General features: G+C 38.2%; 1 protein-coding gene across 1 annotated transcript; it reads left to right on the top strand.

Annotated features, from left to right (window-relative positions):
- Window positions 1-6208: 6208 nt before the first annotated feature.
- Window positions 6209-13040, top strand: LOC104219032 (putative vesicle-associated membrane protein 726). Its single transcript, XM_009769667.2, has 5 exons — window positions 6209-6532; window positions 7329-7470; window positions 11481-11601; window positions 11718-11780; window positions 12719-13040. The coding sequence occupies exons 1-5, from the start codon at window positions 6343-6345 to the stop codon at window positions 12863-12865; spliced, it is 663 nt and encodes a 220-aa protein (XP_009767969.1). The 5' UTR covers window positions 6209-6342; the 3' UTR covers window positions 12866-13040.
- The last annotated feature ends 5215 nt before the right edge of the window (window positions 13041-18255 follow it).

Consider the following 18255-nt stretch of genomic DNA (forward strand, 5'->3'; position numbering starts at 1 on the left):
CAGGTTATTATTGGCCCACCATAAAGAAGGAAGTCGCCGACTACATCAAGAAGTGTGAGTAGTGCCAGAAATAAGCTCCTATGATACACCAAACGGGCGAGCACCTCCACTCGATCACATTGCCATGGCCGTTCATCAAATGGGGAATGGATATTGTCGGACCCCTTCTATCAGGATGAGGTAATATACGATTTTTTTGGTTTTAACTGACTATTTTTCCAAGTTGGTAGAAGAAGGTGCAATCGCCCAAATACGCAAATAGGAAGTTATCACATTCATATGGAGAAACATCATATGTTGCTTCGGCATCCCCAAAGAAATCAGCTGAGACAACGGACCCCAATTCACAGAAAAAAAGACCGCCAAATTCTTCGAGAAATGGCACATCAAGCGAATACTCTCCACGGCATATCACCTTGCCGGCAACGGCCAGGCCGAATCCTCCAACAAAACAATACTGAACATTTTGAATAAAAAGCTTAAGGACACCAAGGGACTGTGGCCGGAACTGCTAGCAGAAGTGTTGTGGTCATATCGCACCACGCCAAAAATAAGCATAGGAGAAATACCATATTCACTAGTCTATGGGACTGACGCAGTGATCCAAGTCGAGGTCGGGGAACCAAGTTTGAGATACTCCAATGAAAACAGACCAAGAAACGATGAGAATAGAAGGCAAGACCTCAGAAGCGGAGGAGCGAAGAGACATGGCTTACATAAGAATGATAGACCCAAAAACAACAAGCAGAACAATATTACAACAAAAAAGCCAAAGTATGACCACTCAAAGTCGGGGACTATGTACTCAAAGTCAAAACATAGGCAAGCAAAGACGCAAGAGAAGGTAAACTAGGAACCGATTGGTAAAGGCCGTAAAAAATACGACAGCAGCAACAAAGGATCATTCCAACTAGAAACAATGGAGGGAAAGCTACTGCCAAACAATTGGAACGGCGCCCACCTCAAGTACTTCAACTTCTGAGAGCGGACGCCCTTCAAGTCGTACTCTTTTCCCTCACTCGGGTTTTGTCCTAATTGGATTTTATTCGGGAGGTTTTTAAGGAGGTGATGAAGGGGACGTCTCGAAGTTCAAGTATGATTCATCGCCCCACCTATCGTCTACTTCTCCAAGCCGAACGATGAAGGGACTAGGTAAAATACCTTCTCCAATGTATGAATGAAATAAGAAGAAACATGTAATATTCTCCAATGAATGAAATAAACAAAGCAACACCTTTGCACAACTCCACCATGTCATTTTACACTTTACATTCGACCTCGCTCGAATTACTTTACGTTCGACCTCGCTCAAATTATCTTAAATTCTACCTCACTCGAATTACCTTACATTTGACCTCGCTCGAATTATCTTACATTCGACCTTGCTTGAATTACGTTACATTCGAGCTCGCTCAAATTACCTTACATTCGACATCGCTGAAATTACCGTACATTCGACCTCCCTCGAATTACCTTACACTCGACCTCACTCGAATTACCTTACACTCAACCTCACTCGAATTACCTTACATTCGACCTCACTCGAATCACTCGACGTTCGACTACGCCAAAACACTACATACAAATGGCCCGCATAGCAAACAAAAAAAAAAAGAGAAAAGAGAACAAGAATCCGGAAATACATAGCAAAAAGGCAATTGTTCCATTTCAATTGTTGAATTATAACTTTTTACAATGGGTTCGAGAATGCCCTCACAAAAATAGTAAAGCCAAAAAAAACTAAGCACAAAAGCTTCACACCACATCATCCCCACCAGCATACTCGTCATCATACCAAGGATCGGAGGCAAGCCCATCCGCCGCATCGTCGTCATCATCCCCGCCGGGTGTATCAGGGTCATAACCACAAGCTTCATGAGCGGCACGTGCCTTGACACGAATGCCATCAAGCTTCACCTCGGAGACCTTCCCGGCAACTAGCAAAGATTTGTACACATCGAGTTGAGCCTTGGCATGGACCTAAATTTCATACAACTCCCGCGGCACGCCAGGATCAACAGGAGTACGAGATGTAGACGGTTGTGCCTGCTGTTGTACCTTATCGGCCCTCAGGGCATTGACTTTCTCATTTAATTCAGACAGCTCTGCCTCCAAACTCGTGACCCTCTCTTCCAACCTTGCCACCTTGAGCGCCGACATCTCCACCTCATTAGTCCGCTCAGACCTGCAAACACGGAGAGTGTCATCTAGGGCCGCCGCTTCAGCCATAGCGATCATCCTGCCTTTCTCGACCCGACCCAATTCTTCGATCTTGGCACTAAGCTCATCCTTCAAATCGATAGCCTTTGCCTCCCTCTACCCGAGTTCAACCGTTAAGGATACCACCTGCGCCTGAAGGTCAACGTTCTCAGCTATCAACCCCTTACTCACCTCGAGCTCGTCCTCTTTGGCCTTTAGCGCTGCCTCAAGCTCAGTGTACCTACTGATAGACCTCATAAGCTCATCGTCCCTTTACCTCAGCTCTTCATCCTTCTTCGTTGGCTTATCGTCCTTCTGTTTGAGCCCATCACGAAGCGACTAAAATTCGCCATCCTGGCTGAGAAAGTCGACCAACGTTCGGTGCTTGGTATGGTACTCCTTGTACTTGGAGGTCATCTTCTTAAAAATGGTCGTCCTCCTCTCCTCCCGCCGTTCATGCTCAATCCCCATAATAAGAGTCTGACATGCAAAAAAAGTGAAGAAGTCAGTGTAAGCATATTACACATGCAAAACAAATCCTAAACGCGGAAAAGCAATCACTTGTAGGGCCATGCCAGATTACCCAACGACAGATATGCATTCTGCATCGCCTGTAGAGTCATGTTCTTGGAAGCAGCGCATAGGGGAGCAAAGGCCGGCACCGATCGTTCTGAGTTAGCCAAGAGGTTGTAGTCCACGAGAATGACTATATGCCGATTAGGACCCGCCGTCCTTATCTCCACATGAGTATTCCTCTCCATGAAGGTTCGTACCTTATCAGGGTCGATGTCCAAACCAGAGTCATCGTCCCCTGCAGGGACAACTCTACTTCCCGCGGTCGTCAATGATGAGCCGCCCTCTGCAGCCTGTGTAGGATTTTCACTACCATGAACCCCCTCAAACACCAGAAGGTCTCCTTTCCATAACGACACCCGCCGTGGAAATGGCCTCGACATCTGGTGTAAGCACAAACTCAGTTCCCAAAGAAACGAATCTTTCTGGCTCAACGTTAGCAACAATGGCCTTTCCGGTCTCTACCCTTCGTCTTTTCCTCGATGATGTCTTCTCGCCATTAGATGACTTGTCTACAAGGTGAAAGATAGGCTGAGAAGAGATTTCATCTCGCACGGCAACTGTTTGAGGGGCAGAGTCCCTAATTGGCAGAACTTGAGTCCGACCTCCTCGAGCAGACTCAGCTAAAGCAAATTGCATTCCGGGCAATGTGATAGCTTGGCGAAATGCAAGTACTGGAGCCTTCGCCTTCTTGGAAGCTCGCCGACCTAGCACCAAAATAAGGTCACATCAAAAAGGCAATAGTGAGCGGTTATAAGTTAAGGTAGAAATAACACTTACAGGACGGAATCTTGGGACCAAAGCGCTTGTGAAATGACGCCCAGTTACGAATTTCCACGGTGTTGGGTAACACGCGAGTCACCTAATCTTCAATATCGAAGACGGGAGAAGGTGCATGCCTCTTAGCTGAAAACAAGGAAGCCTTGAGATTCGAAAACAAAAGAGAAAGAAAGGAAACAACAAACATATGGCAGGACGCTTACGACTATAATTCCATTGCTCGGGGAACCTAGTTGGATCCGCCACCAGGTGATCGGTCTTGATGAAGAATTTATGCCAGAATCGTCGGTTCGTCTTATCATCCATCCCGACCACCAACCACTTGACCCCATGATGTCACAGATGTATCAACGTACCTCTGTAAAAGCTGAGCGAGAATAGATGCAGCAGATGGTAAATATTGACATCACAGCCGACCAACTCTACATACTTCGCCAGCATTAGAAAGGCTTTGTATAAATAGGGGGAGAGCTGCACCGGGCAAATGTTGTAATAGCGGTAAAACTCCTCTGCTAATAGGGGGAGAGGAAGAGAATAACCAACTAAGAATGGGTAACATAGAAAGCACAATATCCAGGTTAGTGGACCTGTACTATGTCATCTCCCGTCGGGATAATCTCGACGTGAGAGGGAATACGGTACTTGGATTGGAGTTCGGCTATTTGAAGCAGCCCCATCTCAGAAAGCTCTTGAGTAGGAGCAGGAGCAGGTTCCTTTGGGAAATCATGTCTGACCAAAGGATTCTTAGGAACCACCTCCTCCACGGTGGGAACACTATCTTTCTCCTCAACCACGGGTTCCATACCGCCGGGAGGAATAGCCACCGACAAAGGAGCGACATCGATGACTCTATCGTGAACATGAGGGGAATTTGACATATTTCAGTAGTAAAGTGTATACAGCAAAGACGAAGAAAGAAGTTGTCAGCCAGAAAAGAAATCAGAGACTAAAATTGAAGAAATTGCGAGAAATCGGAAATGGATATCCAAGAAGAAGGTCAGAGAAAAACGATATGCATGCAACAAAGGGAATGATGAAAGTTTCAAAAACAAAACCCCTCCTCTACTTATAGGGTTGGGTAACGCTGGAATCGAGGCAGAAGAGCCGCCAACGGCACTGAAACCGAAGCGACAGAAGCACAGACACTACATTGGGAAGACACGTAATAATGACGCGCGTGGCATGACGTCATCCTACGACAGCCGCACCAACCGTAGCCCCGCCTCCAGTTCGATCTTGGCCGATTCGATTCACTCGTTAAGACCAAATTTCCTCTGAACGGCTGCAGACAAGATCCGTTCATCGAGGACGTCCAAGATCACGGCCTCAACAAGCGGAGGGATGAAAATTTGGATTAGACTTAATGGCCGCAAATGGACGTGGTCGAGGACTAGACTGACCACAGCATAAGGGCGAGGAGTCGCCTCAAGAGAGATTAACGCCGAGGTCGAGCAACATGCATATGAAAGTAACGGTAGGATAAGTTAGAATAGAAAGAAGGAATATTCCATTGAATATTCTTTCTGTTGTACTTTTTTAGGGTTGCTCAGGGATATCCCTTATAAATAGGAAGTGACAAAGAACAAAAAGGGATCTTCACTTTGTTATAAGAACACATTGTAAAGGGTTGACAAAAGAGAATATACCAAAGCTTGTTCACTGATTATATTGTTCGATTTGTGTTGTTTATTCACAAGATCCCAAGATTCCTTACACATCTTCATTTCTTAACACCCCACGTTGTTGTCAGAGAGGAAAATCGTCCGAGTCACCCAATATTTGGGTGATAAATCCCTTCTTATTATATTTATTGTCATTATCTACATTTATTGCACACTTTCATTACCACATTCATTGACAATCATTAGTCATATATTTGATATTTGTTGCTCTTGAACACGGTCTCACCCTATTGATATTTTACAATCTTTGGTCTAGAATTTATTATGTTTAACTAGGATTCACTCTCTATTTTCATATTAATTAGTTTAACAAAAAGCTCAACACTTTTTGGTCAAACATGGACAAAGCATATCATTCTAGGTTTGAAAGTGAAAAGAGAAGGATATGTAACATAGGTGAGAAAAAATAAAAAATACATCAAAAAAGGCTGAAACAAAATATTACAAAAAAGGAATCATTATTGATAAAGAGTACCCATGTTTTATCTATGGTATAACAGGAAAACACTTTTGTAAGGAAAATCTATAAAGTCATATATATATATATATATATATATAATTAAATTAAAATGATTACCTCTAATATTCGAAATGGCAACCATCTGAAAGGTACATTGATGGTATAACTTAACCAAATTTTTTGTCAATTCCTTTGGTTGGTTGAAATTTTATGTCACTGACTCATTGATCACGTTTTAATTTCACAATAGGATATTTTAATGTTGCATTTAAAAGGGGTTATGCATCTAATAGTTGTGGCTTGTGACCCTTCATGAAGGGGTACGTAGATTATTTGCCCTTAGTTGTTTTTAAATTTTTATTAATAGGGTATTTAAGTTAATTAAAGGGTATCTTAGTAATTTAATTTTTATCTTAAGGGCTTCTCACTCCATTTTTTTTATAAAAAAAAACAAGGAAATTAAAAGCATACTAAGAGATAATGACATTCATACCATCAACTTTTCTTTTCATTTTTGCTTTCATGCAAAATATTATCCCTATTTCTCTCCTCTCCATTCCTCTCCTCTTCCTCCTATTCTCTTTCTTTCTCTCTCTCTAGAATCCTTTTTTTCCTTAACAAGGATTCAAGAGAAGGGAAAGAGGGGAGATGGGGCAACAAACGTTGATCTACAGCTTCGTCGCCCGGGGAACAATGATCTTGGCTGAATACACCGAGTTCACTGGTAATTTTACCAGCATTGCCTCGCAATGCCTTCAAAAATTACCTGCATCAAATAACAGATTCACCTACAACTGCGATGGCCACACTTTCAATTTCCTCGCCGAGAATGGATTCAGTCAGTTTCCCTTTCTTTCCATATATGCATTTTATAATATAAGCATTTTCTATGTTTTATAAATGGAACTACATGGACAATAGGATTTATATAGCCGGCCCTAATTTGTTTGACATTGATGTTTAGTTTTTGTTATTGTTGCAATTTTGATCAATTGGATGCAGCATGGTAGAAAAAGAATAAAAGGAATGTTTTTGCAAAAATTGATCGATTATGAGTAAATTGCACAATGGTATGTTTATACGTCCTATTGGTTGAGGAGGTGTTCATTTCTAACGCGATTAAAAATTATCAGTGTTTGGTGTGACCGAGTTATTTTCTATGAAAATATTTTTCACGAGAAAATTATTTTCTGATATTTGAGGAAAACATGTTCTCAGTTTTTTTTTTTTAATTTTAAAAACGACTTCTTCATACAAAATACGCTAGGTTTTTTAATTAAATTGTCTCGAAAGATTTTCTTGATGGCGAACAAGAAGAAACGTTACCTGAATTTGTAAAAGATATTGGTCAATTGAGTTTTGCAATTATGAGATATATTTGTTAATTTTTCAATATTGGTTTGAGCTTAATTGGGGAAGCTTTTCTGGGTGGATCGGAGATGATGAAAATATTCTGCGAAACTTATGGGGATCTAGCAATGTGGAGTTTAATGGGGGAAACCGAATGTTGTATGAAGTTATATACCAATTAATTTTCTTATACGGGCAACCAAATATTATACTATAACTTAGGTGGAATTATATGCTGTTATTGTTTTTGCTAATAAGTAAGATTTCTTTGAATGATATTGCAGCCTATTGTGTGGTTGCTACTGAATCAGCAGGCAGGCAAATTCCCATAGCCTTCTTGGAACGTATAAAGGATGATTTTAGCAAGAGATATGGTGGAGGAAAAGCTACTACGGCTACAGCTAAAAGTCTGAACAAGGAATTTGGGTACCTACTTTTGTTTATTATTACTTCAAGTTTAACTTATAAACACGACAATATAGGCATCAAATTTTTTACAGTACCGGGTCATTTAAAGAATATCTACAAGAGTCTAATTTATACGCATTGATAATACAAAGAAGTTTTAAACTCTTATGACATCTTTACTTGTTTTATTAGGTAATCTGTTTTTTCAAGATTATAAATCCCACTTTCATAACGGATTATATATATTTTTCGAATGACCTGATAGTATTGTAAAAGATCACTTACAATGACAGTGTATATAAGTCAAAGGTAGCTCTCCATAAAAAATGAAACTTATAATATTGAAAATAAATTAGGTTACTTGCCATGTACAACAAATAAAGCGGACATTATTATCTTCCATATGCGCAACAGATAAAAGTGATCCGATAATATGAAAGTTTTTTATGCCGTCGATGCGTATAACTTGAACCTTAAATTACTGTAAAGAATAGCAGAAGAAAAGTATTATTTGGAGACCTTCTGCTAGCCCAAGATCGTTAATTAAGATTGAAGGATTCAACTAAAGAAGAGGAAGCTTGAAAAGAGAAAAGAGATTTTTGAAAGGAGAACTTTGTTATTGAAGAAAACTTTCTTGAATTTGGCTTCATTACAAATGCCTAAGGCTGCTCCTATTTATACTTGTCTAGGGATGATTCTAGATACAAAAATAATCTAGACAATTCTATCATCTTCTACTAATATCTTCCTTAAATATCCAAGACTCTAGAATATCTAGGTATTTCTTAAGTACTACAAATATCAAAGATATTACTCCATAACTTTCTAGAACTATCTTCTAATTTTAATTTTTACTCTTCCAAAAAATCAACTTTATTTTTCACACTCCCCTTGAAGTGATATTTTAGAAGCTATCCCAAGCTTGTCGTAGAAGAACTTAATCGATGCTTTAGGACGTGTCTTGGTGAAGATCTCAACACTATTTTTCCAGCTCGTCTTGCTTCCCCAAAGATCGAAGGTTCTTTAATTAGTCCTGCAAAGGAACATGAATACGTACTAACAAAATTTTCATCTCTGAAGCGAGCTGGCTTGATAATAGTTCTTTTTTGCCTTCCCAAACCACATGAATCATCTTCTTGCTGAGTTTCATGTTGTTGAGGTCCAGGACTCCCCCTTTCTCTTAACTCCTTGGCAACTGTATTATCTAGAGAAGCACCTGCAATGAGCAAGCTTGAATCTCCATTATTTAAGGTTTTTGAACTCGCTCCATCCAATGCAGCTACATAATACAAAGACACTTCGTCGAGTATGATATCCCTTGAGACAACGAAGAGATGAGTTTTAGGATCCATGCACTTCCATTCCTTTTTTCTTTCATCATATCCGACAACGATGCATTTCTTTGCCTTGGCATCCAACTTGCTCCGTTAAGAATCCGGAATGTGAGCATAACAAATAGAGCCAAAAACTCTGAGGTATTTCACGCTAGGCTTTTCTCCAAACATTAATTTATAGGGAGACTTTATATTGTTTGGAGAAAGCGACATCCTGTTAATCACATATGCTGCACATTTCATACCTTCAGCCCACAAGGCTTTAGGTAAGTTCTTGGCATGAAGCCAATTCTTACATGCCTCAGTTAAGTGTAGGATCTTCCTTTCAGCCACTCTATTTTGTTGTGGCGTATCAGCACATGTCAGCTCTTTTTTAATGTCATGCTGACGACAAAAGGAAAGAAACTTATCTGACGTGAACTCACCGCCATTATCAGTTCACAACCATCTTATTCTGGAATCGAATTCACCTTCAACTGTTTCTTTGAACTTCACAAACTTACTGAAAACTTCTGACTTGTGCTTCACAAAATAAACCTAAATGAATCTAGTAAAATCATCAATGAAAATTAGCATATAAGAATGGCTTGAGAATGAAGGAGTTCTCGTTGGCCCCATCAAGTCACTGTGAATAAGTTCTAGTGAGGCATTGTACCTTGACAAGGATCTGTCAAATGGAAGACGGTGTGCCTTTCCATATTGACATCCTTCACAAACCTCTCCTCCACCAAATTTTCTTAAGTTAGGCAAACCTTTTAATAGATTCAACTTTACCATGGCCTTTAGTTTATCCATGCTTAGATATCCAAGTCTAGCATGCCAAAGATGTGTATTATCATTGCTACTTATCTTTGCAATATATGAATTAGAGGCAGATAAGACATATAAATCGTTAATTCCCTTACCTGAGTGAACGATATATGCCTTGAGCACCTTGATATGTCGGAGGAACTTCACATCATGTGGGCCAAATAGCAAATAGTTTCCAGCATCTACAACATTTACAACTAAAAATAGATTTTTCTTCATTCCTGGAATATGAAAGATACTGTTGAGGGTGATAGTGTCTTTTTGCTTTTTGTTGATCACAATAGTGCCTTCTTTCTCCATATTACGGACTGTATTATCTGTTGTAACAATATCATCATGTCCGTCGTATTCACGAAAGGTAGAGAATTTGGATTGATCTCTAGTGAGATGGTGCCCACATCCTGAATCCACGATCCAGTCTCTTTCAAAATTTATGGAAGCCATAGCATTCATTGTTCGAATCTCCGCTACGAAACACTTTTCTCGGTCTTCTTCTTTTTCAGCAGCTTTCTTGGTTTGAGCCTTATTGCTCTCTTTGGATCAACAATATCTTTTTATGTGCCCCACTTTGCCACAACGGTAACATTTTAAAAGCTTTTTACCATTACCGGAAGATTCCCCTTCTTTCCTGGCGAGCTTGAACCACTTGAGGACGGAAAGTGCATGCTATCTCTTGATTTCCCTTTAAAGTTCCTCTTATCGGTGACAAGAGCATTTCCTTCCCCTTCTTTGATAGATACACGAGCCATCTGTTTGGCTAGTTGCTCTTGTGATGATAGCAAATTCTCAAATTCTTCCAAAGATGGTTATTGAACCCATCCTTGAATCGATGTAACAAAGGAAATATATTCTGACTTTAAACCATGAATAATAATTCTTCTTATTCGTGCTTCAGAGATAGCCTCATCCGGATCCAATAGAGAAATTTCGGAATACAGATTTTTAACCTTCAAAAAATACTTTACGATAGAGAAATTACCTTGAGCGGTGTTAGCTAACTGATTCTCCAAAATCTGTAGTCGAGCTTCATCCTTCTTGTTGAACATCCGATCGAAGGTCCTCCATATTTCATGAGCTGATTTACACCTTATAATATGATCAAATAAATTAGGAGAGATAGACCTCTTCAGGATAAACTCCGCCTTAGCATTAGTCTACTTCCACTTTAAGCGCATTGCTATTTTTCGGTGCGTCATCAAGAGGACTTGTGTTACTCCCATTGACAACTTCTCACAAATTCTCACCAACAAGGTATGACTCCATACAAGTCTTCCATACATTGTAGTTGGACTGGTTCAATAACTCTATCCCCAGTCCATTAGCACGACCACCTAAATCCATTTAGAGAAACTAGTTGAATCGACCACTAACCCGACCTTCAAATCCAGAAGCCGACTTATGGATTTGATACCATGTAAAGAATAGCAGAAGAAAAGTATTATTTGGAGACCTTCTGCTAGCCCAAGATCGTTAACTAAGATTGGAGGATTCAACTAAAGAAGAGGAAGCTTGAAAAGAGAAGAGAGATTTTTTAAAGGAGAACTTTGTTATTGAAGAAGACTTTCTTGAATTTGGCTTTATTACAAATGCCTAAGGTTACTCCTATTTATACTTGTCTAGGGATGATTCTAGATACAAAAATAATCTAGACAATTCTATTATCTTCTAATAATAATATCCAAGACTTTAGAATATCTAGGTATTTCATAAGTACTACAAATATCAAAGATATTACTCCATAACTTTCTAGAACTATCTTCTAATTATAATTTTTACTCTTCTAAAAAATCAACTTTATTTTTCACAATTACTTCATGTACCTTATCTTTTGTATAGGCATTGTCAAAACAATTGTTTCCCAAATTAATGAATCCCCTGTTGTAGGCCAAAGTTAAAAGAGCACATGAAGTACTGTGTTGAACATCCTGAAGAAATTAACAAGCTTGCTAAGGTGAAAGCTCAAGTTTCAGAAGTTAAGGGAGTGATGATGCAAAACATTGAAAAGGTAAGGAAACAATTTCTAAGGTGAAAAGCTCAAGTTTTGTACATATATTGTGCTTTCTCATTAAAAACTGACTATATATAGCATAAATCTGCTTAACAAAATGTTGTCTTGATCAGGTTCTAGACCGCGGTGAGAAGATTGAGCTTCTGGTTGATAAAACAGAGAATCTTCGTTCACAGGTTAGCTTGATGCATATTGTTAATTTGTAACAATCTTAGGATAATATCATTGCATACATGTAAATTTATCCGTTCATTACTATGACAATTGCCAACACTTAAATCAACAGTTCCATCACGGACTCATAGATTCACGAACAAGTTTAATGCCACTGCTAATTATCAAGCCAACACCAATACATAAAGTGATTCACATCCAATAATGGTTCGGGCACGTGACGAGGAGGAGCCTTGATGCTCCGGTGAGGAGGTGTGAGCGGTTGGCTTTGGTGGGTATGAGAAGAGGTAGAGGGCAGCCTAAGAAGTATTGGGGAGAAGTGATCAGGCAAGATATGGCACGGCTGCCGATTTCCGAGGACATGGCCCTTGATAGGAAGGTCCGAAGGTCGAGCATTAAGGTTGTACGCTAGAGGGTAGTCGAGCTTTTTCTACTTCATACCGGGGTTAAGACGGGTTTGATAGGCTTGATCTTAGACGGCTTGTGGTTCATGTTGAGTCCACATTATCCTTTCTGTTTTTCATAGCCCGAGGCCTTAATTATTGGTTATTGTTATTGCATGTCATCTACTTTATGGTTTTTATGATGTTGTTACTATCTCTATTGTTTCTGTGGATGATACTGATGAATTGTCTCTTCTTGTTTTATTTCTGTCTTCCTGAGCCGAGAGTCTACTGGAAACAACCGTTGGGGCAGGGATAAGATCTGCGTACACACTACCTTCCCCAGATTCCACTTTGTATGATTTTACTGGGTCGTTGTTGTTGACATCCAATAATGGAATACAGTAAATTAGCGGCTACAGGCCATGTCCACCAACAATATTTGTTTACTCAGTTTCTAGAAGACTAAAAAATCGAATTTATGATAAGTCCGATTAGAAGATAATTCCAACATTTCCACCTATAGTTGGTAAGTTGTTTTGTGTGATTTTTTTCAGGCTCAGGACTTCAGACAACAGGGGATCAAGATTAGGAGGAAGTTGTGGTATGAAAATATGAAGATAAAACTGATTGTGTTAGGGATTATCATAGCTTTAATTCTCATTATCATTTTGTCCGTTTGCCCTGGCTTCGACTGCTTTTGATTTGCCTGATCATGCTGTCAGTGTCAATATTGTTCCACATACAAAATCTACTAATTATCAGTCAATTTAGCACACAAGGAGCTGGATTGGCCTATATTATGATTGTAGATGTATATTAATCAGGATTAGTTTGTCTTAATTACTTTTCTCCTTTTGGGAATTGTCCCATTGTTTCTCCGCTTCTTTGCTCTTTCTCCAAATTAAAATTTCACAATTCTGTTGCAAATATTTAACATCTAAGCTTGGTGATTGTTCATGATTAGTTGATTTCAAATGCACTGTTTTCTTGTATATTTTTCCAATATGCCCAGGCGATTCAATATGCTAGTAGGAGTATATTAGCAACTTAATAAATTAATGGTTAAAAAAATGAAAAGATAGGGTTATATTGGCAATTGTAACTTTTGTTCCAAATGTAACACACTTTTTAGGTGTACGTTGGATTGGTTGTATGAAAAGATAGACATGAAGGAGAATTTGTCCACCTATATACTTTTTTTTTTTTTTTAATTAAACTCCATTCACTCATGCTTTCACCTCCCTTGGTAATGGTAATGGTAATGGTAATGGGTATTAGACATTAACCCCTACCTTATTTATTAAGGGACTAAAAAAGCGTACATGTAAGGTGGGGACATAGGTAGTCTTACCTCCTCAAAAATTACATTTGTGCTGGATATATATAATTAACATTATAGAAAAGATTAACTTCCAAAACATAGAGATTCTAATTGGAAGTTTGTTCCTACCAGCACATAAATGCTAGTAAGAGTCCTTTATGGAAGATGTTAAAACTTATCAAAAGATCCCTTTGTATTACAAAGATTCCTGGAACCTCATCCCTTTGTTTATGCTAATCATCATAAACAAAGAGTCAACTGACATTTGAGTTTCTTCTCTTAATTAGCCTGGCACCTCCATTTGATTCATCATGAAACATCCTCTAGCCTCCCTAGGAAGTTCTGTTAAGGTGGAGAAGATCGCCTCATTATGTTGTTGAAGTTTGCTACCAAACTTAGCCAGAACATCTGCTGCAGAGTTAGCTTCTCTATAGCAGTGTTGGAATGTAACTTGAAGGGATTGAATCATGACTTGCATGTCTTTGATTTCATGATAGAGTTTCCATTAAATGCTACTGTGTCCTTGGATCATATTGACCACCAACAGAGAATCCACCTCCAAAATAATATTTCTGTAATTGTTAGCAGTACATCAAGATATAGCAAAAAAAGCTGCTGACAGTGTTGTTAGTACAAAAATGCAGTATTTTTTAGCAAAAGCCATAATCACACTATCATTTCTATCTCTAACAATACCTCCACTGCTAGCTAAGAGATCCTTAGAGTTACTACTACAATCAGAATTAATTTTGATCCAATGGTTTGGGGGTTTTCCTCAAGTGACAAGAGTGGAGATGAGAGAAGGTCTGAGATTATCTGCCGAGGTTATACCAATTCCACCTTATATCCACCCTAGCACCTATCTTGTTAAGGTGAATTTTAATATGAAAAAGAACCTTTTGGCAGATTTTATAGATTGTGGCGGCACCATTCCCATATCTAGAGGCACATCTAGCTTTCCAAATCTCCCAACAAATGTAAATAGGGAGAATTTGATGCATAGTTTTAATAAATTCGTTTTGAGTGTTTACGGTAATCCAAGTAAAAAGTCGCCCACTCAGAGAAGGAGTATGAGGAGTAAAACCAAGATTAGCATAACAAAGGTTCCAAACTGCTTTAGCTGTACCACTTTCTAGGAAGAGATGATTAATGATCTCTTCCCTAGGAGGCACACAATATGAACACTGAGAAACAATGCATAAACCAAATCTGGACATGATATTATCAATATATATTTTCCTATTTAAAATTCTCATAATGTAAAAGAAACCTTAAAAGGAACATATTTAGGCCAAGTCAAGGTACTACATTGGGTTCTATCAAAATAAGCTGATACGAAGCTCGTAAGTTTAAAATCTTATATCAAAATGATTTCTGGCATCGCCCGAGAATTAAAACCACATTAGCCCCCCAAGCATCCCCGGCTCAAGGAATCAGAAAACGCCTTTCAAGATCACTTATGTTTTTTCCAAGAGTAATTTTCAGAAATGACTATTGTTTAGTGGCTATTAATTTCTTATAGCTACCATATACATAATTACTTTCTGTAGTTACCTTTCAGTTGTTATGGTAATGTATTCGATCTACTGTATTCATGAACACAGTAGCAAAAATTGGCTAAAAAATAAGACAGTCCAGCTGTCAACCGTTGTATTCACATGTTTTTATACTATGTATTCATGAATACAATGTAATAATAGGTTTCTCAAGTTGTTTAATAACGGAAAGCTGCTAATTTAACGAGATACACTCCTAATATAACTCACCTAAATCAATTATAACACACAATATTATCAATCTAATTAATGAGAAGATTTATCGGACGCTAAACACCAAAAAGCAGAGAATTATTCAGAGTTTCAGTCCCTCTTTTTTTCTGATACAGTTCGAGTGTTTTTTTCCTGACTTTGTTCGAGGTTCTGCTCGGAATTGATACAAGTATCTACAGAAATATTTTGAAATTCGATTTTCTGTATATGAATACATCATGTATTTATGCCGGATACAACCTGTAATAGTAACCTACTGCCTACATATTTCATAATAAACCTAGTGCTTGTATTCTATTGTATCTAACAGTTGTATTCAATGTATTCAAGTTTATTTTTGTATTCACAATATTTTATTTATTCCTAATACATGGTATTATTGCTTTATTGAGTATATTTCATTGGTTGTATTCATTGATGTTCTATTTGTATTGAGAGTATTTTAATGTATTTCACTGTATTGTTATTTTAAATACAGATGGATATAGTTAGGTTTAAAATACAGATGAATATAGTTAGATTGAATGCATAACTAATTGATGAATAACATCAAAATGATAGAACTAACAATATATTTAAAAATGTTTAAGAACTCAAATACATCTAAATACAACAGTCAAAAATTATTATATAAGATAAAAATCAGTGTATGCCTTGTCGACTACATAATCTAAATACAAGAAGAGAAAATCAATGTAGAAACTAAAAATCAATGCATGTGGACTCGAATATATATAAATACATCTACGATTAGGGTCACTGTGTATTTTTGTTCTCCTTTCGGCTTCAATGGTTGCTGATGAACACATGTTTCTCTTGAGTGATTAGCAAATCAAAAGATGGCCCTTCGAAATTGAGTGCTTTAGAGGGTATTCTGCAAAAACCTAACAATGGTGGATATTTAAAAAACAGTTGAAGAGAAAAAGAAGAAGTTTTAGATTGCCAAAAACCCAAAAACTTTAGTGGTGAGTGGTGAATGGTGAAAATCTGTGTTGATGATTTACGACTTGCTCAATTTCATAGTTCTTGACAAAAGCAAGAAATCATGAATCGGAAGGGAAAAAATTTGGTGTCACGCCACCAAGTCCTGTGGAATTGGAAAAGAACAATTTTGAAAAGGATGTAAAGAAAACTTGCAGGAAATTAGGGAAAATCTCACTGTTCTCATGGCTGAAGAGTAGTGACAACCACGAAAATCATGGAAAACTCACCGTTTGTCGGAGGAAACCAGTTTTCTAATTCATATAGGAAAGAATGAGAGAGATCGTGGAGAGAGAAATAAGATACTATGTGTGATTTTGGGAGAGAATAAAAAAGAATGAGAGAGAAAAATATTAGACAACATATTTAATGGCTTAACAGTAGGAAATGACCATAAATAAAAAAATTCCTATAAAACTAAAAGGTAACTATAGAAAATAATATTTTAAAAGAATTTTTATTCATAATAAATAGGGTATACAGTTTTGATATAGGAGGTAAAATTTTCTTTTTTCAAAGTAGTATATATGAATTTTAAATTATAAAACCAAACATAAAATTGCATGAGGAAGAATTCAATATGGAAGGAATTATGTCTCTCCATAGATTCAAACATTGCAAAGGATGGGATAAGTATATATTTAAAAGCACGTCTAAACGAAAATAAAAATTCTCTCTAGCAAATAAATACCTCCATCACCTCCCCACCACCGGAACCACCAGACATAAGTTCGATGCACCTTGATCCAGCTCCAACTCCATCCAAGGAACAACACACTGCCACACAATTACCACTCACCTTTGCACAAACTTTGCTCACCAACAACCAATTCACTTACTATCCCAATACATGCAATCAAACACACTCTCATATTGACTTAACCGATGAAACAACTAACGATCTCCACAGAGACACCTTCATACCACTCACATCAGCCGATAAATCACGCCTATACTTGCCATGAAAATTTTCTGTCATTGTCAAAGTCTATGGCAGGAAAGTTGGGCACCAAACACTATGAGCTAAACTAACTGCTCTCTGGAAACCCACAGAGGAGCTGCCATTAATTGACTTAGGATGCGATTTCTACCTAGTGAAGTTCCAAAAAGAAGAAAATATGCTCACTGCCCTCTACAATGGACCTTGGTTTATACTCAATCACTTTCTCTCCGTCCGCAAATAGGAACCTAAATTTATAACTTTTAACACCCAACTCATGTACACAGCCATTTGGCTAAGATTACCTGAACTACCTACGGAGTTCTATGACTTTGAAATACTTCAACGCGTAGGTGTGAAAATTGGTTCCCTACTCAAAATTGATACATGCACGTCGACAACTACAAGAGGCCGCTATGCAATAATATGTATAGAAGTTCCCTTAGAAATGGCTCTTAAAACACGTGTGTATATTGGTACCCCATAAGTAATAAATAGTTTATGAGGGCCTCAATATGCTCTGTATATTTTGTGGTCGACTTGGCCACAAAAAAAATTTCTGTCCATCTCCATCAACTCCCGTGTCATCCATCTCCAACACTATGCACACCCCACTACCAAATGAACCTTCAACTTCACACCCCAATCATACCACGATCCAGGAACAACACAAACAACCCAATACCGATACCAACAAATGGAAAACAGTTATTTTCCCATCAAAGAATCGGTCCACAACAAAATTGCCCACAACACGCAAAGTCCAACTAAACAAGTTGATCACTGGCGGCGCGGGACCTACAGGTATGTCTCCTAACCCTAACCTCTCACATGCAGCTAATCACATGCCCATTAAGATTTCTTTAACTAATAAAATAATTCTTACTGCCTCCGCTAATCACCCCAAATTTTTTAATGAAATCACTTTACAATTCCTAAACAACCCCGAGCCTAGGGACCAAACGGGCAGCACCACAGGCCAAGATTAATCAGCCCATGAGACTGAAAACCTCACACTTAGCCCACAACTTGTCCACTACAACAAAATCCAATCATCAAACATTACAGCTGGCTCACCTT

This window comes from Nicotiana sylvestris, chromosome 1 (genome assembly GCF_000393655.2).
Source record: "Nicotiana sylvestris chromosome 1, ASM39365v2, whole genome shotgun sequence".
In the NCBI taxonomy this organism is placed as follows: Eukaryota; Viridiplantae; Streptophyta; class Magnoliopsida; order Solanales; family Solanaceae; genus Nicotiana; species Nicotiana sylvestris.

Excerpts from the sequence above, each read along its gene's own strand:
- LOC104219032 (XM_009769667.2), top strand. The coding sequence starts at position 6,343 with ATGGGGCAACAAACGTTGATCTACAGCTTCGTCGCCCGGGGAACAATG. Across the intron at positions 7,471-11,480 it reads AGTCTGAACAAGGAATTTGG|GCCAAAGTTAAAAGAGCACA; the intron begins GTACCTACTTTT and ends CCCCTGTTGTAG. Across the intron at positions 11,781-12,718 it reads CAGAGAATCTTCGTTCACAG|GCTCAGGACTTCAGACAACA; the intron begins GTTAGCTTGATG and ends GATTTTTTTCAG.